The following is a 15294-nucleotide window of genomic DNA, read 5'->3' as shown; positions in this document are numbered from 1 at the left end:
ATCTACAACTGAGCATTGCATGATCAGAGGAAAGCATCGCCCCTCAGTCTCAGCACACCTACCTGTAAAACCAGTGATAATAAAAACATGCTGGGAGCAACTGAGAACAAACACAACTTAAGAGCTGGGTACTAAAAAATCTGAAATAATTTCAGTTTGATTAACTTGTGCTTTCAAACTGGCATATCCTGGGCTGCTAGCTGGTTACAAGCACTGCTGAATACCACGTCCCTTGTTTGATTCTCTGCCATTTGGCAGCCTTCAGCAGAGCCGACATTTTTTGGTTTCACATTCCAAAGAGAAACTCAACTATTTAATCCCTGTGCCTTGTTTAAAATTCTCTTAAACTAAAGTATCAGATTAAAACTAATCTTATGCTTAAATAAATACTGAAGAAAGCTACAAAAGCATTTAAAAAGAAAGCCCAGCTATGAGAGAGACTGCAGTATGCTCCTTGCAAAAAATGGCCTCTTTTCTCCTTTCTTAAAGGCCAGTAATGGCCATCACCCTACTGTTTTTAATTACAAGATTTCCTCTCTTGTATAACATTTCACTGTTTTCAAATGCAAATTATTTGCTTGCAGATGTGTTCAAATAATAATATCCTGAAGTTCTTTGCTAATCTCCACAGTAAATCTCTCACAGATTGTCAGACTCCAAGACTGTCTAACCCAGCTGGCAGCCAGAGGTCTAGCCACAATTAAAGGTATAGAAATACAACTTTTAAAAAATACAATGGTAATAATTTAAAAATCACAAAATACCTGAAAAAGTAAAGCCCAATATTTATATTCTGAATGGTGTTTAACTGTGCAAGACAATTCAGTTTCAAGGTTTGGTCTGAGATACCTTTAAAGAGAGACTGGGTAAATTTCTGTCAGATGTCACCTGACAAGCAGGTTTTCAAGGATTTAAGTGTCAGTGGTGGTCTATGAAGGAGTCCAGATAAGTATTTTGGCCAGTGAACTCAAAGAACAGAGAACTAAGCTCCTCAAAAATCTGAGGCAAGATCAAGCTTAAAGCATATTAATATAAATCTGTATGATTTCAGGATAAAGCAAATATAGAGAAGCACAGCATGCTCTCTCCTCTACAGTTACAGCATCTCCCAGGGCATCAGCCTCCAGGATGGAACACTCAGCCCTGCCACACTGATGAGCAAGTTGGGTTCTCTTTACAGAAGGAGAGGCAGCTCACTGTCACACAGGGATGTAAACACAAGGTCTGGCCCCCAGACCCACAAAGTTTTATACAGAACAAAGATTGTACAGAGCCTAAAACCTCCCACTGTCAACGCCTAGAACATGCAGAAATGAAAGAACTCTTTTTAGAAGACTTACAAATAGGCACCAAACCTAAATTGTGCCAGAATAAATAGTTCAAGCTTTACAATGCACAAAATGGTTCCTACCTCCCGTTCCAGATACGATTTAAGGGATTCTGTCTCATTTAACAGAGTAACGCTGCATTTGCCTCTAAAAAAAGAGAAACATGTCTCATGAAAAAATACATCTTAAATGCTCGTGTGATTCACAAGATGGTATCATTTGAAGTTGTACACAGAACTTGATCTTACATTGAAGAGCACTTAAAAAATAACAGTGTTGTGTGATTTTTTAAGAAAATGGCAGAAAACAGTCATTACCTAATGTGTGTGGCTGGCAGAGATTCCAGCTGTCGTGAGAGAAACAACTCACGATGTCGAAGCTGATGCTTCTGTTTCTCTGGTAAATCAACCATTTCTGGATTTTCCATCTCTTCTTCCATTTCTCCTAGTCATAAAGAGACAAAATTGATCAAGAACAAGACAAATTGACTGAGCAAGTCAGAATGACCTGCTCCAAAACCTTTGCTAAATAACAAACTTTAATCAGATTTGATGCAACATTTTGGCTAACTGAACAAATACATGATTAGTACAGACTCTTGAAATTATGCCTGTGAAGAATTTTATTTATTCACCACCACCATCAAATCACCCCAGGCACACACAGGTCACACCAAGCTGAAAGGCACACAAATCTGCTACCAATAGAGAAGTTCTAGAGAGAGAGCGAGCTGCTTTTGGAGACCATCAGGGCATAAGATTCATCTGGTAGAAGCTGACACACGATGAGTGAGGCAAAGTGAAGTCTTTCCTCTTTGCCAGGCACAAGTTATCATAAACCCTACTCCTCTTTCAGGACATCACACTGTCCCATGCCAGCTTTAACAGATTCTGCAGGAAATGCCCACTGGAAAGGGCAGTTTTTAATTAGTGTTATTTTGTACTCTCCTCACCCCAACCACAGCCACAGCATTAACTGGAATGTAGCCAAGTGCCTGAGGCCACTCCTGCCACCCTCCTTACCCAACCCACACCACACACACCCAACTGCAGCACTCCTGCATTGCAGCAGCCAGGATCCACCAGCTCTGCCTTGGAGCTATCCAATCTCCATCCAACCAGTTCTCAAACATACACCAAAGTAAAAACATGAAATCCCACCCACACTGACATGCAACTGATCCCAAACATCTTCAAGCATCTTTCTTTTAGGAAATAAATGGTATGTTTTGTGTTTGTTAAGAAGTATCCTGCCACTTATGCCAGCTAAAGCTGTAAGGGGCAAAATACCCAAAGAAAAAAAACTCCGAAGATCCTCCATGACAAATGACTGAGAAAGAAGAGACCAGACTTTTCCCTTCTCTAAGAAATTAATGCAGTTACTTGTATTTTGCAAAACCACAGGCAAAGTTTCCCAGACTGTAGTAGAATGAGCTGTAAAGCCTCATGCATGAATTGTAAAGCTCTAATTTTACAGCAGCATTACTCTCAAAGAGCAGACTTATGCCTCCAGCTTAATTCAACAGTTGTTGCCAAATAACATTTCTAATGAGAAACACATACAGACACAGTTATGATTTATATACCCTTAAGATTAGTTAACTAAAATCCCCATAGTTATCCCAAAAATAAAGCAAACAAAGATCTCAATTTTATAAAGCACTAAAATTACATTTTTTTTTAAACAGGCCACCATTACAACCAAAGGTGGTGACAAAAAATTATGTACCCTTCAGGTTGCCCACAATTTATCACCATTTTACTGCCCTGAAAAAAAGACTTGCAGTTTATTTGCTCGTCAGGTAGGCTGCTCCAGCAAAGAAGGAAAAAAAGAGCAGCATAATTAAACCAGACTTCAACACACAATTGCTGCTACACCACATGAGCTGGTAACCATACAGCAGCACATACTTAGGTTTTAATATTTTCCTGGGAACTAGAACACCAAATTTTTATTTGTTGCACCCTCTCATGGGTCTGCAATTTATTTACTGAAGTGGATTCTGTTTTAGTTGAAAATTAATATTGTGACTGCTATCCTACACTGTAAATATACCAGCAGTAATCTACAAACAGTCAGCAAGTTCCAAGCTCATTTGCCTGAAACCTGAATGATGCGCAAAGAAAAAGGGAATTCATGCCTGTACTTACAGCACTTTTGGAAATGACAGCAGTGCACTGGATAATGCAGGGAAAATACTATGAGGAGCAACCTAAAATAGTTTGTATCTTCAGTATATTTGATAGCCTACAGCTCTTAGAAATTACATTTTTCTAAAAAGTATGTCAACCCCTTTGTGCCAATAAAATCTACAGACAAAAGGAAAGCACCCAGCACAACCAACCTAATCCCAGGGACTGCATCCCTTCAGGTAGGCTCGCCTTCCAAGTAGTATTTTATTTATATGTCTTTTGTAATAAAATACAGAAGATGGAGAGCACACATGTTCTTATGGCAGCTCTGCTATGAACAGCCTCTCAAAACCAAAAAGCACAATACATTTCCTTTCAAAAACAGACATTTCTACAGGTAACAAATAATTCCCTCAAACATAGCAGTAAAACTGTCATAGCACCCCCAGACAGAGGCAGGAACATTCCAAGAAACAACAAACAAACAAATCCATATGAACATTGTCCCTCCTTTATCACAGCCATGATTTAACCCTGAAAAAAAAAAGACCTGACCAATGTACTGAGAACCAAGGGATGGAGGAGAGAAGGACTGGATCTGGGACAGGAACCTCTTCCTCACTGAGGTCAGGCAAAAACTGCTGGACAAAAAGCAGCCAGCAGCACCTCACACCCCACCAACACCTCACCCAGACAGCTCAGGCTGAGTCAGACCATGAAGCACAACAGGGGCTGTCCCAGCCCCAGCTCCAGGACAAGTCTGACATATCTGCATTTCACCTTCCCACAGCTCACCCACTCACAATAACTGGAGCAAACACCACCATCAAGAATCGGTGGCATCTGAGAAAAAAACTTCAAAAAAATAGAAACACAAATTTATAAAATATTCAGAAAGATTTGCCTGCATTCTTTACAGGACTGTGAAATAAGTGGTGTGGGAATACAGGAGGTACAGTACATTGGGACTTCAGTGCTCTCATAAAGCCTTACTTCAAATTAATCTTTCTGCTTGATAGATGTGCCTATGCAGATTTGAAACTAACATTTAATCTTAATACAAACAGTAATATATCAGCTATGCAGCAGTAGCCAGTGGAATGCTGCAAGAAGTGTATTAGATTAAGTATTATTTGATATTTAATGGCAGAATCATTAACAGCACATTAACAAAGCTTGAAGATGACTTATATTAGGAACAAGAGATAGGCAGATTAGGCACAAACAGCAAGACTTGTGTGAAAGCTAACATATATGGGGAAAATAATTAGAAAGAGTAAACTTTGAGTTGGCAGGAGAAACCCAAGAGGCAATAATTGTAATTTAAAATGACTGGGTGTGTGAGATGTGAAATTAAACATCAATATTTGCTAGACACGAGAAATAATAGCAATTTGCTACAGATCAGATTGGGGTCTCCAGAGCATCAAAAGCAGAAAGCAGCAGCCCTTTCTCTGCACTATGGGTGTCATGCAAGTAGCTACATGACAGAATTCAGAAATGCACAAAGGTAAACAAGACACAGAAATCAGGTTTAGAGAGCAGCCAGTGTTTACCAACTTGGGAAACAATCTGCAGTAACAGAAGAATTAGTTAGCATGGTTAAAACTAACAAAATAATGTAAAGAATAAAGAAAAAAAGTGGGGCCAAATCATTGGGAAACACAGTCAAACCAATGCTACTGAACTGCAGAACAGCTCCTTCAACAGCAAAGGAAGCTGCAACTCTCTGCTTTAACAGCTTAACTAAGGACCTTGGAGGAACGTTCTAGAAATGTTGTATTTGACTAAATTAAAATACAACAACAGGTTCCTTCTTCCAGGTTCAGTTTCAAGTGGTTTGTATTAAGCTGTAGCCTTACTCCTTTTTTCTCTACCAAAAACCAGATATTGACTCATAGCTGTAGAAAACAGGGAGAAAGTTTTAACAGGCAGGAATCCTTACACCTTGACCCTTGAGAAAGAGTTTGCCACATGATTAGTGTGGGTCCCCTGCCATGAATCTCTGGTGGTCACCTCTTGCAGCCATGGCCACTATGTCAGGTAGCAAACAGACACTATTTTGGACACCTATATCCTCCCTCACTGCACCACTCCCAAAGAGAAAAAAGACACTTCCCTCCTCTCAGCAGCAATTGAGTCAAGGTGTCATTAGTGGATATATGAATTGGACTCCTCTTAAATCAGCATGTGTGGGGCTGGGAAAAAATAGAGAAGAAGAATAAAATGGAAGAAGTAAAAAGAGCTAATTCATGAAGCTATTGTCAAACTTCATTTAGATTTGTGTTATTTAAAATGTAAAAAAAATTCTCAATCAATTCCCTATCTGTTTAGGCACAGAGGTATCATGCAAACATCTATTTTCAGAAGCTTTCGTACTTCCAAAACCAAGCTGCCATGTGTGCCAGAGAGCACCTGCTGAAAACCAACCATAAATCTGCCAATCCAGACAGTGCTATGTCAGTTCCCCAACCACTACCAACTGGTCAGTCATGGCTGCAAATATTTAAATATTTGTGAAAAACTGTGTAAGACATTATATAAAGAAAATACATAGTGACAGCATCCAACAAGAGGTTGAGGAGTGAAGCATCTTTCCCATTTCTCTTCCATCAAGTCCTGTCTGCAATCTTGTTTTCTAAGTCTCCCGGCAAGAACTTAAAACAGTGTCTTACTGGTGAAGCAAGTTCATTTCAGAAACAGTTGGAGGAACTCCCTAAAATAATCCGTGAGATGATTAAAGAGGCTTATGAATAAAAAGCACTGACAATGCATTGAAGACATCATAAGGCTGAAAGATTTATAGGAGAGCCCAGACTAGCTTTACATCATATGATAAAAATAGTAAGATCATAGATTAAATCCAAGAATCAGGTTACATACATCAGGTACCAATTAATAGCCACCAACTAGAGAATAAGGCTCGTCCAACACATTTCTCTGTATACAGACTTATGAGAACAGACAACATTTCAGACTTGCCTGTTCCAGATATCTGATGGATCATCCAAGCTAAAGTGGCCTTTAATTAATTTTTTTTTAACTTCAAAACATTAATTTCACAATTACATCTTTTTCCTTCCTTTACTGGAAGAGTAAAAACATAACAAAATATCCATACAATTTTTCCATTCATGCCCTAGCTGTATCTCCCCATTGCTTTGCTCTCTCACTGCACTGATCTCAACAGTAGGTCTAAAATAAAGGCATCTTAAACAGAAGACTGTGTGAATCCAGAAATGTCTGCAGTCATAAAGCTCCATTAATCAGCTGAACAAAGGCAGTTAAAAGATCAGCGATGCAGACACGTACATCTACTGCAAATGCATCAAAATGAGGCAACAGGAGACTTCATGGAAATGAACTCAGTGACAGTGTGCAATATCTGTACTAGAATCTTAACACCTATAAAATTTAATTTCATTATATCATGCAGGATGTTGATTTTTTTTTTCAGAGTAAAGAACTAATGGCTGTCCAAAAAGCTTAATTTTGCTCTCTCTTCTCCCTTCTTACGAAGAACGGAAAGCACAGAGCAGCACATCTATCTAAATAAAGGGAAGTCATTCAATAGCATTTTTATTCTGCACCAGAAAGAAAGATACTGCAGAAAATGCTAGTTACTAATGAAATTTACTCTAAGAGGAAGACTCAGTTGTCTCTGGTTGCTCTATTAATATGATTTTGCTACAGAAGAATTTTCCCATCTTTCAAACAACACGTATAAACAATGAATTATTTGTTTGCAATAAAAAAAACCCACTTAAATTTCTTATCACAGAGAGAAATCAGCATTTGCAGGTTCAAAGAGCATTTATGTGATTCAAATTATTTTTCATTTTCAGTCTCAGATATGTGTTTCTGTGAACCCTTCCCACCTGCTTCCTTTACTGAACCTAGTGAAGTGAGACACAGATGAAGGAATCAATAGCCACGTTGTTTATGGTGAGGCTCCTATTGAGCTTCAGGATCCTCAGATAAAATAAATACTGCTGCACTGAAGAGAGCTCAAAAAAGCTTTGCCTGCCATCACAATTCTGTGACACAGCAAACTCTCCCTCAACACCACAACATCTTTCCAAGGTATGGCTGCCATGGAGGGATTATTTGGACAGACTACAACAGAAAATACTCAAATTTATCAGTAAAGGACTCGTTTTGCTGCATCTTTTCCCCAATGGATTTAAGTAGTGAGAACACAGCAAGCCATTATATTCCTTGCTAAAACTGAGTATCTGATTGAATCAATCCCCAGATCGCTCTATTGATACACACACCAAGAAGCACATTAAAAGACAGTGATGCTTGCCAGCTAAATCACAGTTCTGACATGCCCATATCTGATTGCTTCCCTCTCATTTATAGATGTGCTCTGAATTACAAGGATTCATAAGGCTGTCCACGCTTTTTGCTAAATTTTAAACAATCTGAACAGCTACACCTCACGCAGTTTGTTGTTTACAAGAAAAAAACAGTTTAGTTACTCCACTTGCTTCCCAACAAAAGGGCTTTAAGTATTCAAAATAGTGATAGGAGAGTCTAAGATTCTCTGTTTTCAAAGTCTACTTATTGAGCATGTTCAGACAAAAGTTGTGTCACTGCAAGAAATATTATTAATATTGAAATTCAAAGAGAAATCCTGTTAGTCAGGTTTCAAGCTGGCCATGTTTCAAGTTGCTTTCCTATAATCAGTCTACTTGATTCCCTCTAATAGTGTTTGAGGGGTTTTTTAATATACAAACCAAACAATTAATGAGAAGTTATATTAACAGGGAGAATATGTTCTCTCACCCCAAAAATTAAAAAATTCATTTCTGTGGAGCAAATAAGATGTCATTACTCAGCCCTAAGAGAAGGTTTCAGTTTTGTCCCCACCAAAATCCAACCATACACAAACGAGGTACTAAAAGGTTTAAGGAAAGGGGAAAACAAAACAAAACAAAAGAGTAAGGTAGAAAGAGAAAAGTCATCCAAACAAGTAATGCAAAATGCTAAAGATAACTGCAGAAAAAAATACATTTATGATACTGATATCTGAAATATCCAAGTTGTCCCCAAGTCTGACAATTCTGTGCAGAAGCAATGTCATTTGAACACAAAGCAGCTTACTTGCATGTTTGTCTGCCAGTACAATGAGCGTGCTTGAGATGTCTCTCCTCCTGTAGAAACACACCACCTTTGCTTCCACGTTTCCATTGGCAGTCTGAAACAGGGAACACAAGAAAAAACTGACCCCTGACCAAGAGCAGAACTGCACACTCTGAACCAGGAACTTGATAAATAATCAGGAATTTTGCACAAAAGCTACACAGTGTCTGCTTTTAGCACCTCCAGCTGCACACATTACCTCACACACAACCTCCGGCATGATCCATTCCAGGGTAGGGAAATTCCAAGCAGTTTAACTCTACCCTCCTAATGGTTCCTGAGGAATCACCACTTTTAAGTTACAGATGTTTCAAGTGGAGAAAACCACGCTTCCCTGCCATTGCAACCTATTAACAAGCCACTTTGCTACTTTTGAAGTGATGCCTATATTAAACCGCACTCAAATGGATCTTTAAAAACCTAATTTAAAAAAATGGTGGAAAATAACAGAATTCAGGTCTAGGCTGTTCCCCAAAACGCTACAGGGGCAGTAGAAAGGCAAGAAAGAACCCAGCCATTGTTACTTTTGTAAAAGAAACATGAGATTCTCTGACAGCACTGGTGAGCTAAATAATGATCAACACACAAAAAAATCATAACAGACGGAGATCCAAAGAAGCTGCACCAGACAAACTCTATTTCAGTGACAACATACAAAAAAGTCAGAATTTTTAAAAGATTATTTACTTAAAACTCTGAAAATGAGATAGGTGATCAAATGTAAGAAGGGACCTGTCAAACAGCGCAAGTGGCTTTTTATAAACTCTAGGGGAAATAAACCTAGTGGTCTGTAACAGCTCCAGCCAATTTACTATCTCTAAAATAAATCAAATAATACAAAAGTAACTCAAGAGTAGGAGCCTACTACTGAAGACTCTTTGAAAGCCATAATGAAGGCCCAATTCCCGAAAGCAGAAGATAAAAATTCCCTGCTATGAAAGTCTCCAAAAAAGGGTAGTAAAACCAGCAATGTGTCCACAAGGAAACAAAATAAAAATTTATGTGCATGCTCATTTCTAAGACGTGCATGAAGGAAAAGTTTCAACTTTTCTAATACTAGTTTTCAGAAAACAAATCTAAGGAAAAAAAAAACAACACAGACACCACATACATGCACAGATATTTCCTTTACAGACCAAAAGTTTTCACTAATTTCTCAGAATTTCTACCTTCTTCTGGTAAGTAATTCAAAACTTTTAAATTTTGAGAAACTAAAATACAAAGGCAGGAACCCTCTTGTTCAAACACAGACAGCTTCCATGTAAATTGATCTGATTTATTTAATTGCCAAAATTTCATTTACACTCAGTTAAAAATAAACAACTAGGATTCATTTCAACCTGAAACACACTTTTTTTAAAGTGTAGGTCAGAGAAATCACAGCTCAAGCAAAGCTGCACCAAGATGGGGCATCTAGATTGTAAGCTCATCTTCTTTTAAAGGCAAGGGGAAGAATGAAACTGAAGAGTAAGAGGGGAAACCACTTTACAGGAAAGTGATCAACAAACCTGCACCCTATAATGGACTGGAATACAGACAGTGATACCACTGGGAACATTTTAAGAATTCACTCCTGTTTCTATAAGGCAAAAGAGACTTTAAGGTACTTCTGTAAAAGACTTCCATGGGGTTACCAAGGATGTCCCAGCACTCAGATTTTTATTAGTCTTGAAATTGTTACATTTTCTCTTGCAAGTTACTGTTTGAGAAGTACATGCTTTTCAATGACTGGTGGCTGAAGAAGAATACCAGTCAGTTAACGTACACCCAAATCCAAATCAGCCATGTGACATTCCTTCTGTGAGAGCTGCCCTAAAGTCCGTGTTAAACCTGAACACATGGTGTGTTTAGGATACAGCCAGTGGCTTCAGAACCCTCTTTCCCCCTCAGCCAGATCAAACTTCAACTGCCTTCCCACACAGAAGCCATCATGCTTCCCTGTTCAATCCATTGAAAGGGAATTTGGCAGATCAAGTTCACTGGCCCAAAAGGACAACCAGCAAAGACAAAGTTTGAGCAAGCAGATCACAGTTGCAACCTTTCTCCTGAGCAAGAGTCTCCCACAGGAAAAACCAAATAAAGCTCTCCACAGACAAACTCTTGTAATTTCTTCCTATCCCATGATCCTGGCATGGAAGTGAAGAACTGCAGAAACCTGCCCTATAGGTGGGCATCATCACCTTGACAATGACATGCCATTTGTACCAAAGGAGAACAAAAGGTCTTAAAGGATTCCAGAAAATAAGAGAACAAATGTATTTTTAAGCTTCTAATTACCAGAGAATTGCTGAAGAGTTGTTTTGATTTTAATCAAATCAAGCAGATCATAAATTCAATTAACTTCAAAGACTTGATGGAAAAAAATGTTTACCTTATTGAGCTCTTCTATTCTTCGTATCAAATAGGGGTTACTTGAAGAATTTTCGAAGTAGACATAATCTGACAAAAAGAAAAAAAGACTCTTTAAAATATGAACTGCTAAAAATCAAATCAAAACCTTTATGAGCCTGGAAAGCAAAGCACATGATCTTCCTCCACTCTCTGATCAGATTATTTCCACTTACACCACACTGTTGTCTTTACTTGCTTCCTGTTCTTATCAAAATCCAGCTACTTCTCACCAGCAATATGTGATCTCTCTTCCCCTCCAGTTTACAAGTATGGCTCATTTCCTTAGAACACAAATAGTTTCTCTCATCTTTTTCTCTACTTCTTGACCTTTTACACTTATGTGATCCTAGACTGTCCTCAACAAAATTCCATATCACTGTCCAGACTTATCAGCAATACTTCTATTTTGAAGTGGGATAAACATCTAAAGTTATAGGAAAAAACAAGTTCTTAGGAAAGCTAGTGCCTTAAAAACAAACAAACAAACAAAAAACAAACCACCAAAAACATCACAGAAACATGCATGAGTGCCATATAAATTATTTGGTATTAGGGAACTCCAAGCTTCAGCCCTGTAAGAAAACAGATGCTCATGAGTTCTGAATGGACTGGTCTGTCTTTCCCAGAAGCCAAACCCTAAGCCTGAACCGAGACTAAGAGGGACTGAATCCACCTCCCACTGACAAGGTGCTGACCTTGCACACAGATCTGACAATTCCTTCCAGGACTATCTAAGACGATTTCCCTCCAGATTTCCCAGCTCATTTGTGTTTGGAGGAAAACACCCGTAGCCCCTGGGCACGCCTCAGGTGATCTTTTGCAATGCCTGCATTAGCATGATGCTCCAGTGCTCACTCTCTGTAAACAGGGAGAGATCCTGAGGGTGACCCTCAATGCCCCTGAAATCCTTGTTAAAAGGCCTGTGGAAAGCACAGACACTGCCCCCTCCTCCCCAGCCCAGAGGAAGGAAGACATCCCCCAAAGGTCTCTGCTCCTGGAAAAACCTGCACCAGGAGAGTTAAGGGGACCCTTTTATCTCTGGGCTGACCAAAGAGACATCAGGGCATTTATCCATCACAGCCCTTCCACTCGAGCTGCAGACACACCTTTTTTCAGACTGCTGCTTACAGCCCGTTCTCCATAGGTCTCCCTGGATATACAGACCCACCTGCTTGCTGCATGGGACACCAAAGCACAGCACTGACCACCGGGCAAATGACCCCAAGGAAGCTGCTCTTGCACCACTTGCAAAAAACCCAAGTGTCCTCTTGCCCCTTCAGTGGGGCTGGCTGCCTTAGGAGCGATTCACTAACCAAGAATCCCAGGGGTTACAATCTCAAGAGCAACAATTCTTAACAAACCTATTTTCCAAGCTCTTGTCTTGTCAAAAAGTGTGTTGTTGTCAAGACACCTTGAGAGTGAAATTCCAACCTGGTCTTGGTTGGAGTGACAAGTGAAGAGTTTCAATGGTTATGCTCAGCACGAATCTTGGGTTACTGAGCCACAGGGTGTAACCAGGGCTTAGAAGCACTGAAATAGCACACTCAGTTTTTGATATTTTTGTTCATTCTGTGCTCCAGACCTCTCAGACTGACCATGAGCCATCCTCACACACACCAACAAGCACCTGAGTGACTCCAAAACTTTACTCCCAACTGCAAGAGTCAGTTCGTCTTAAATATCACATCCCTGCAGCCTTTAAACTGATGCAAGATCTCAAGTGAGGAAGAGAGTTTGGACATCTGGTTTGTAGAAAACTTTGTGGGCTGGTGCCAGAAATGGTTAAAACACCCAAGTAACTAGATCCTAAATTTCCATTCCCAAACACTGGCTCTGTGCAGCACATCAAACAGGAAACAACAGGCTCAACATTACTATGACCAACTCTACCAGAAGTCACAAAACCAAACAGATATTTGGCAGCTTCAGCAATAACAACTGCTGACTGAAATAACAATGGTGGGCATTAAGCAATTTACTGATCAGCAGAGTAAAGAGAAAATATTTCTCCTACAGCTGAACCACCCACAACCTACAAGGGCACTGCAGCAGAGGATGTTGAAGCCTCAAGGTGCCTCTCCAAGCTCACTGGCCACTTCTCACTGAAAGGCTCTAACAAGTGAAGAAAGGAATTATTGCAGGGTTGGAGGGAAAGGGCTCATCCTAAGCCAACCAGCTACTCCTCACTTCAGGTACTTTGACTGCAGAGGCAAAAAATATTACTTTTGTAAGCACTGTGCCTGAAAATTATAAATTAAAACTAAAAATGTCAATTTATGTCTCGAAAATATAACCTTGACTTTAATCCCATGGGTTTCAGGTGGCTGTTACAAATGCTCATAGTTGACATCATTTTTAATCAGCTTTTTTGTGTGCATATACACGCATATATTCTCAAAGACACATTTGATACCTCAACTGAACATTAACTTGATTTTTTATGTAACTACAGTTTATTGATTGTAAAATCTGGCATGGATTTAAAGAAAGCTTATCACAGATGAATGGTTTACCAAAGAACAGCTGACAGTGGTATCCAACAGTACTGAATAATAAACCCCCCATCACTGTCTTGGTTAGCAGCAGGAGCCTCCCCAGACCCACAGTGTGTGACCAACAAGTGCAATCCAATCTCACAGGAACCACCACGTTCTGCACGCTGCTGGCACAAAGGCAGAACCAAACCTGTTCCTCAGGATGCTCCAAGAACTGACACATGACAGTGCAGAGGTGCATTCCTGGGCCAGTGCTTGATGACTTCACCATGTCAAATCCACAGCCCAGTACATCTCATCCATGTTTCAGACTAATTCCACAACTATGCTAAGCATTTCACCAGTATCTATGCAACTAACAGAGACCTATTTCCCATTGCTCAAATTACCTGAAAAAGGGCTTCTTCCTCTCTGCAAGTAATGCAGAGCACACTGCAAACCACATAACACAAAATAATGCATATCAGAGGAAAGTGTCTGCATTTTTCATGAAGATTTTAAATAATAGAACTAAAATTAAAATGCTATCCTGCACAGAGAATGGTCTGAATTCTTGTTCCACATGTACGACATGGAAATTTTAGGTTCAACAAAACACTCTCCAAACTGATGCTTGGGCTGGTGAGAGCAGTTCTGAAACTCCACGAGCATCCAACCCAGGAAGACTGATTTCCTGCACAGGTTTGAAGGAGGCACACCACTGGGCCCTACACTCTAAAACACTGCCTTCCTCCTTGAGCAGCTCTTCCACTACCCCTCCAGCTTCCTCCCATGCCATAGAAGTGCACCCTTTCTCATATTGCTTCCCTAACTAACAATATGATTCCCAGTTTGCTTTCAGGGCAGTGCCTACAATTGCAGATGCCTGTGCACACACACAGAATAAAGAGAAACGTTCCACAGACTCCCAACAATCCAGCTATCAATGGGAGACATCCTATATGTGCACAGCTGCCAGGGGTCCTTACCCTGGGCTGAAAGAGGGGATGGAAATGAGACAAAACTAGTCTCTAGACAACAGGGAGAAACACAACTCAACTCCTACTACGAACAGGACAAAAGAGTTCACTAAACAAAATATAAGGTCTAGGGACAGAAAGGTAGAGCCTGATAGCAAACAATTCAAGTCAGACCCTTCAAACACAACTGACTATCCTTGCCAATTTATTTGCTTTCCTACTTACAAAATTGAAGAAAAGGACTAGTCTAAAACTGCTCTGCACCCCACAAGCATGACATGCTCCCTAACCACCATGAAAAGCACATGAAGGCACACCCTCACCACCCAGCTGCCTGAAGAGAGTTTCAGCCCCATACCATCACAACAGCTGTTAGCTTCAGCTCACCATCCTCAAATTAATCAGCCGTGCATCCATACCATGACCATAATTAATGGCATCACTCATGTGTGTTACAGTTATCTGTGATCAGGCTACAACAGTCACTGAAGAATTACTACCAAAAAGGCAGTAAGGACCATCACACAGATCATCACCCTCTGACAAACTCAAAATGTAGCTCTTCCCCTTGCCTGTGCTGTTATAGAGCAGAAGTACCCACATACAGAAATCTATCTAAAAAAAGGCTTTATATCCCATAATACTTTTTCTGAATACGCACAACACAACTTGCCAGAAAGCAATGCTGTATTACACAGGTAATGACTGAACTGCTAGAACTCACAGACACAAGTACAGCAGCTAAAACTAGAATGACAGCCTACAGAGCACAGAAGATGAAAATTTTCCATAAAGGCAGTAAAATAACAGTTCTCAATTCACAATTAACATAACAGAATTT

The 15294-nt window shown here is 39.8% G+C and overlaps 1 protein-coding gene across 3 annotated transcripts in view; it reads right to left on the bottom strand.

Moving 5' to 3' along the window:
- Positions 1-15294, bottom strand: part of MTA1 (metastasis associated 1) — a 74717-nt gene that overhangs the window by 48919 nt on the left and 10504 nt on the right. For all 3 annotated transcript variants that reach the window (XM_050977380.1, XM_030226329.2, XM_030226330.2), the window contains exons 2-5: positions 10980-11047; positions 8570-8663; positions 1646-1772; positions 1412-1475 (exon numbers count right to left, since the gene is read on the bottom strand). In XM_050977380.1, coding sequence (XP_050833337.1) covers positions 1412-1475; positions 1646-1772; positions 8570-8663; positions 10980-11047 — 353 coding nt within the window. The remainder of the gene's footprint in view (positions 1-1411; positions 1476-1645; positions 1773-8569; positions 8664-10979; positions 11048-15294) is intronic.

This window comes from Serinus canaria, chromosome 8 (genome assembly GCF_022539315.1).
Source record: "Serinus canaria isolate serCan28SL12 chromosome 8, serCan2020, whole genome shotgun sequence".
In the NCBI taxonomy this organism is placed as follows: domain Eukaryota; kingdom Metazoa; phylum Chordata; class Aves; order Passeriformes; family Fringillidae; genus Serinus; species Serinus canaria.
This window is presented reverse-complemented; position numbering and strand designations above follow the sequence as displayed.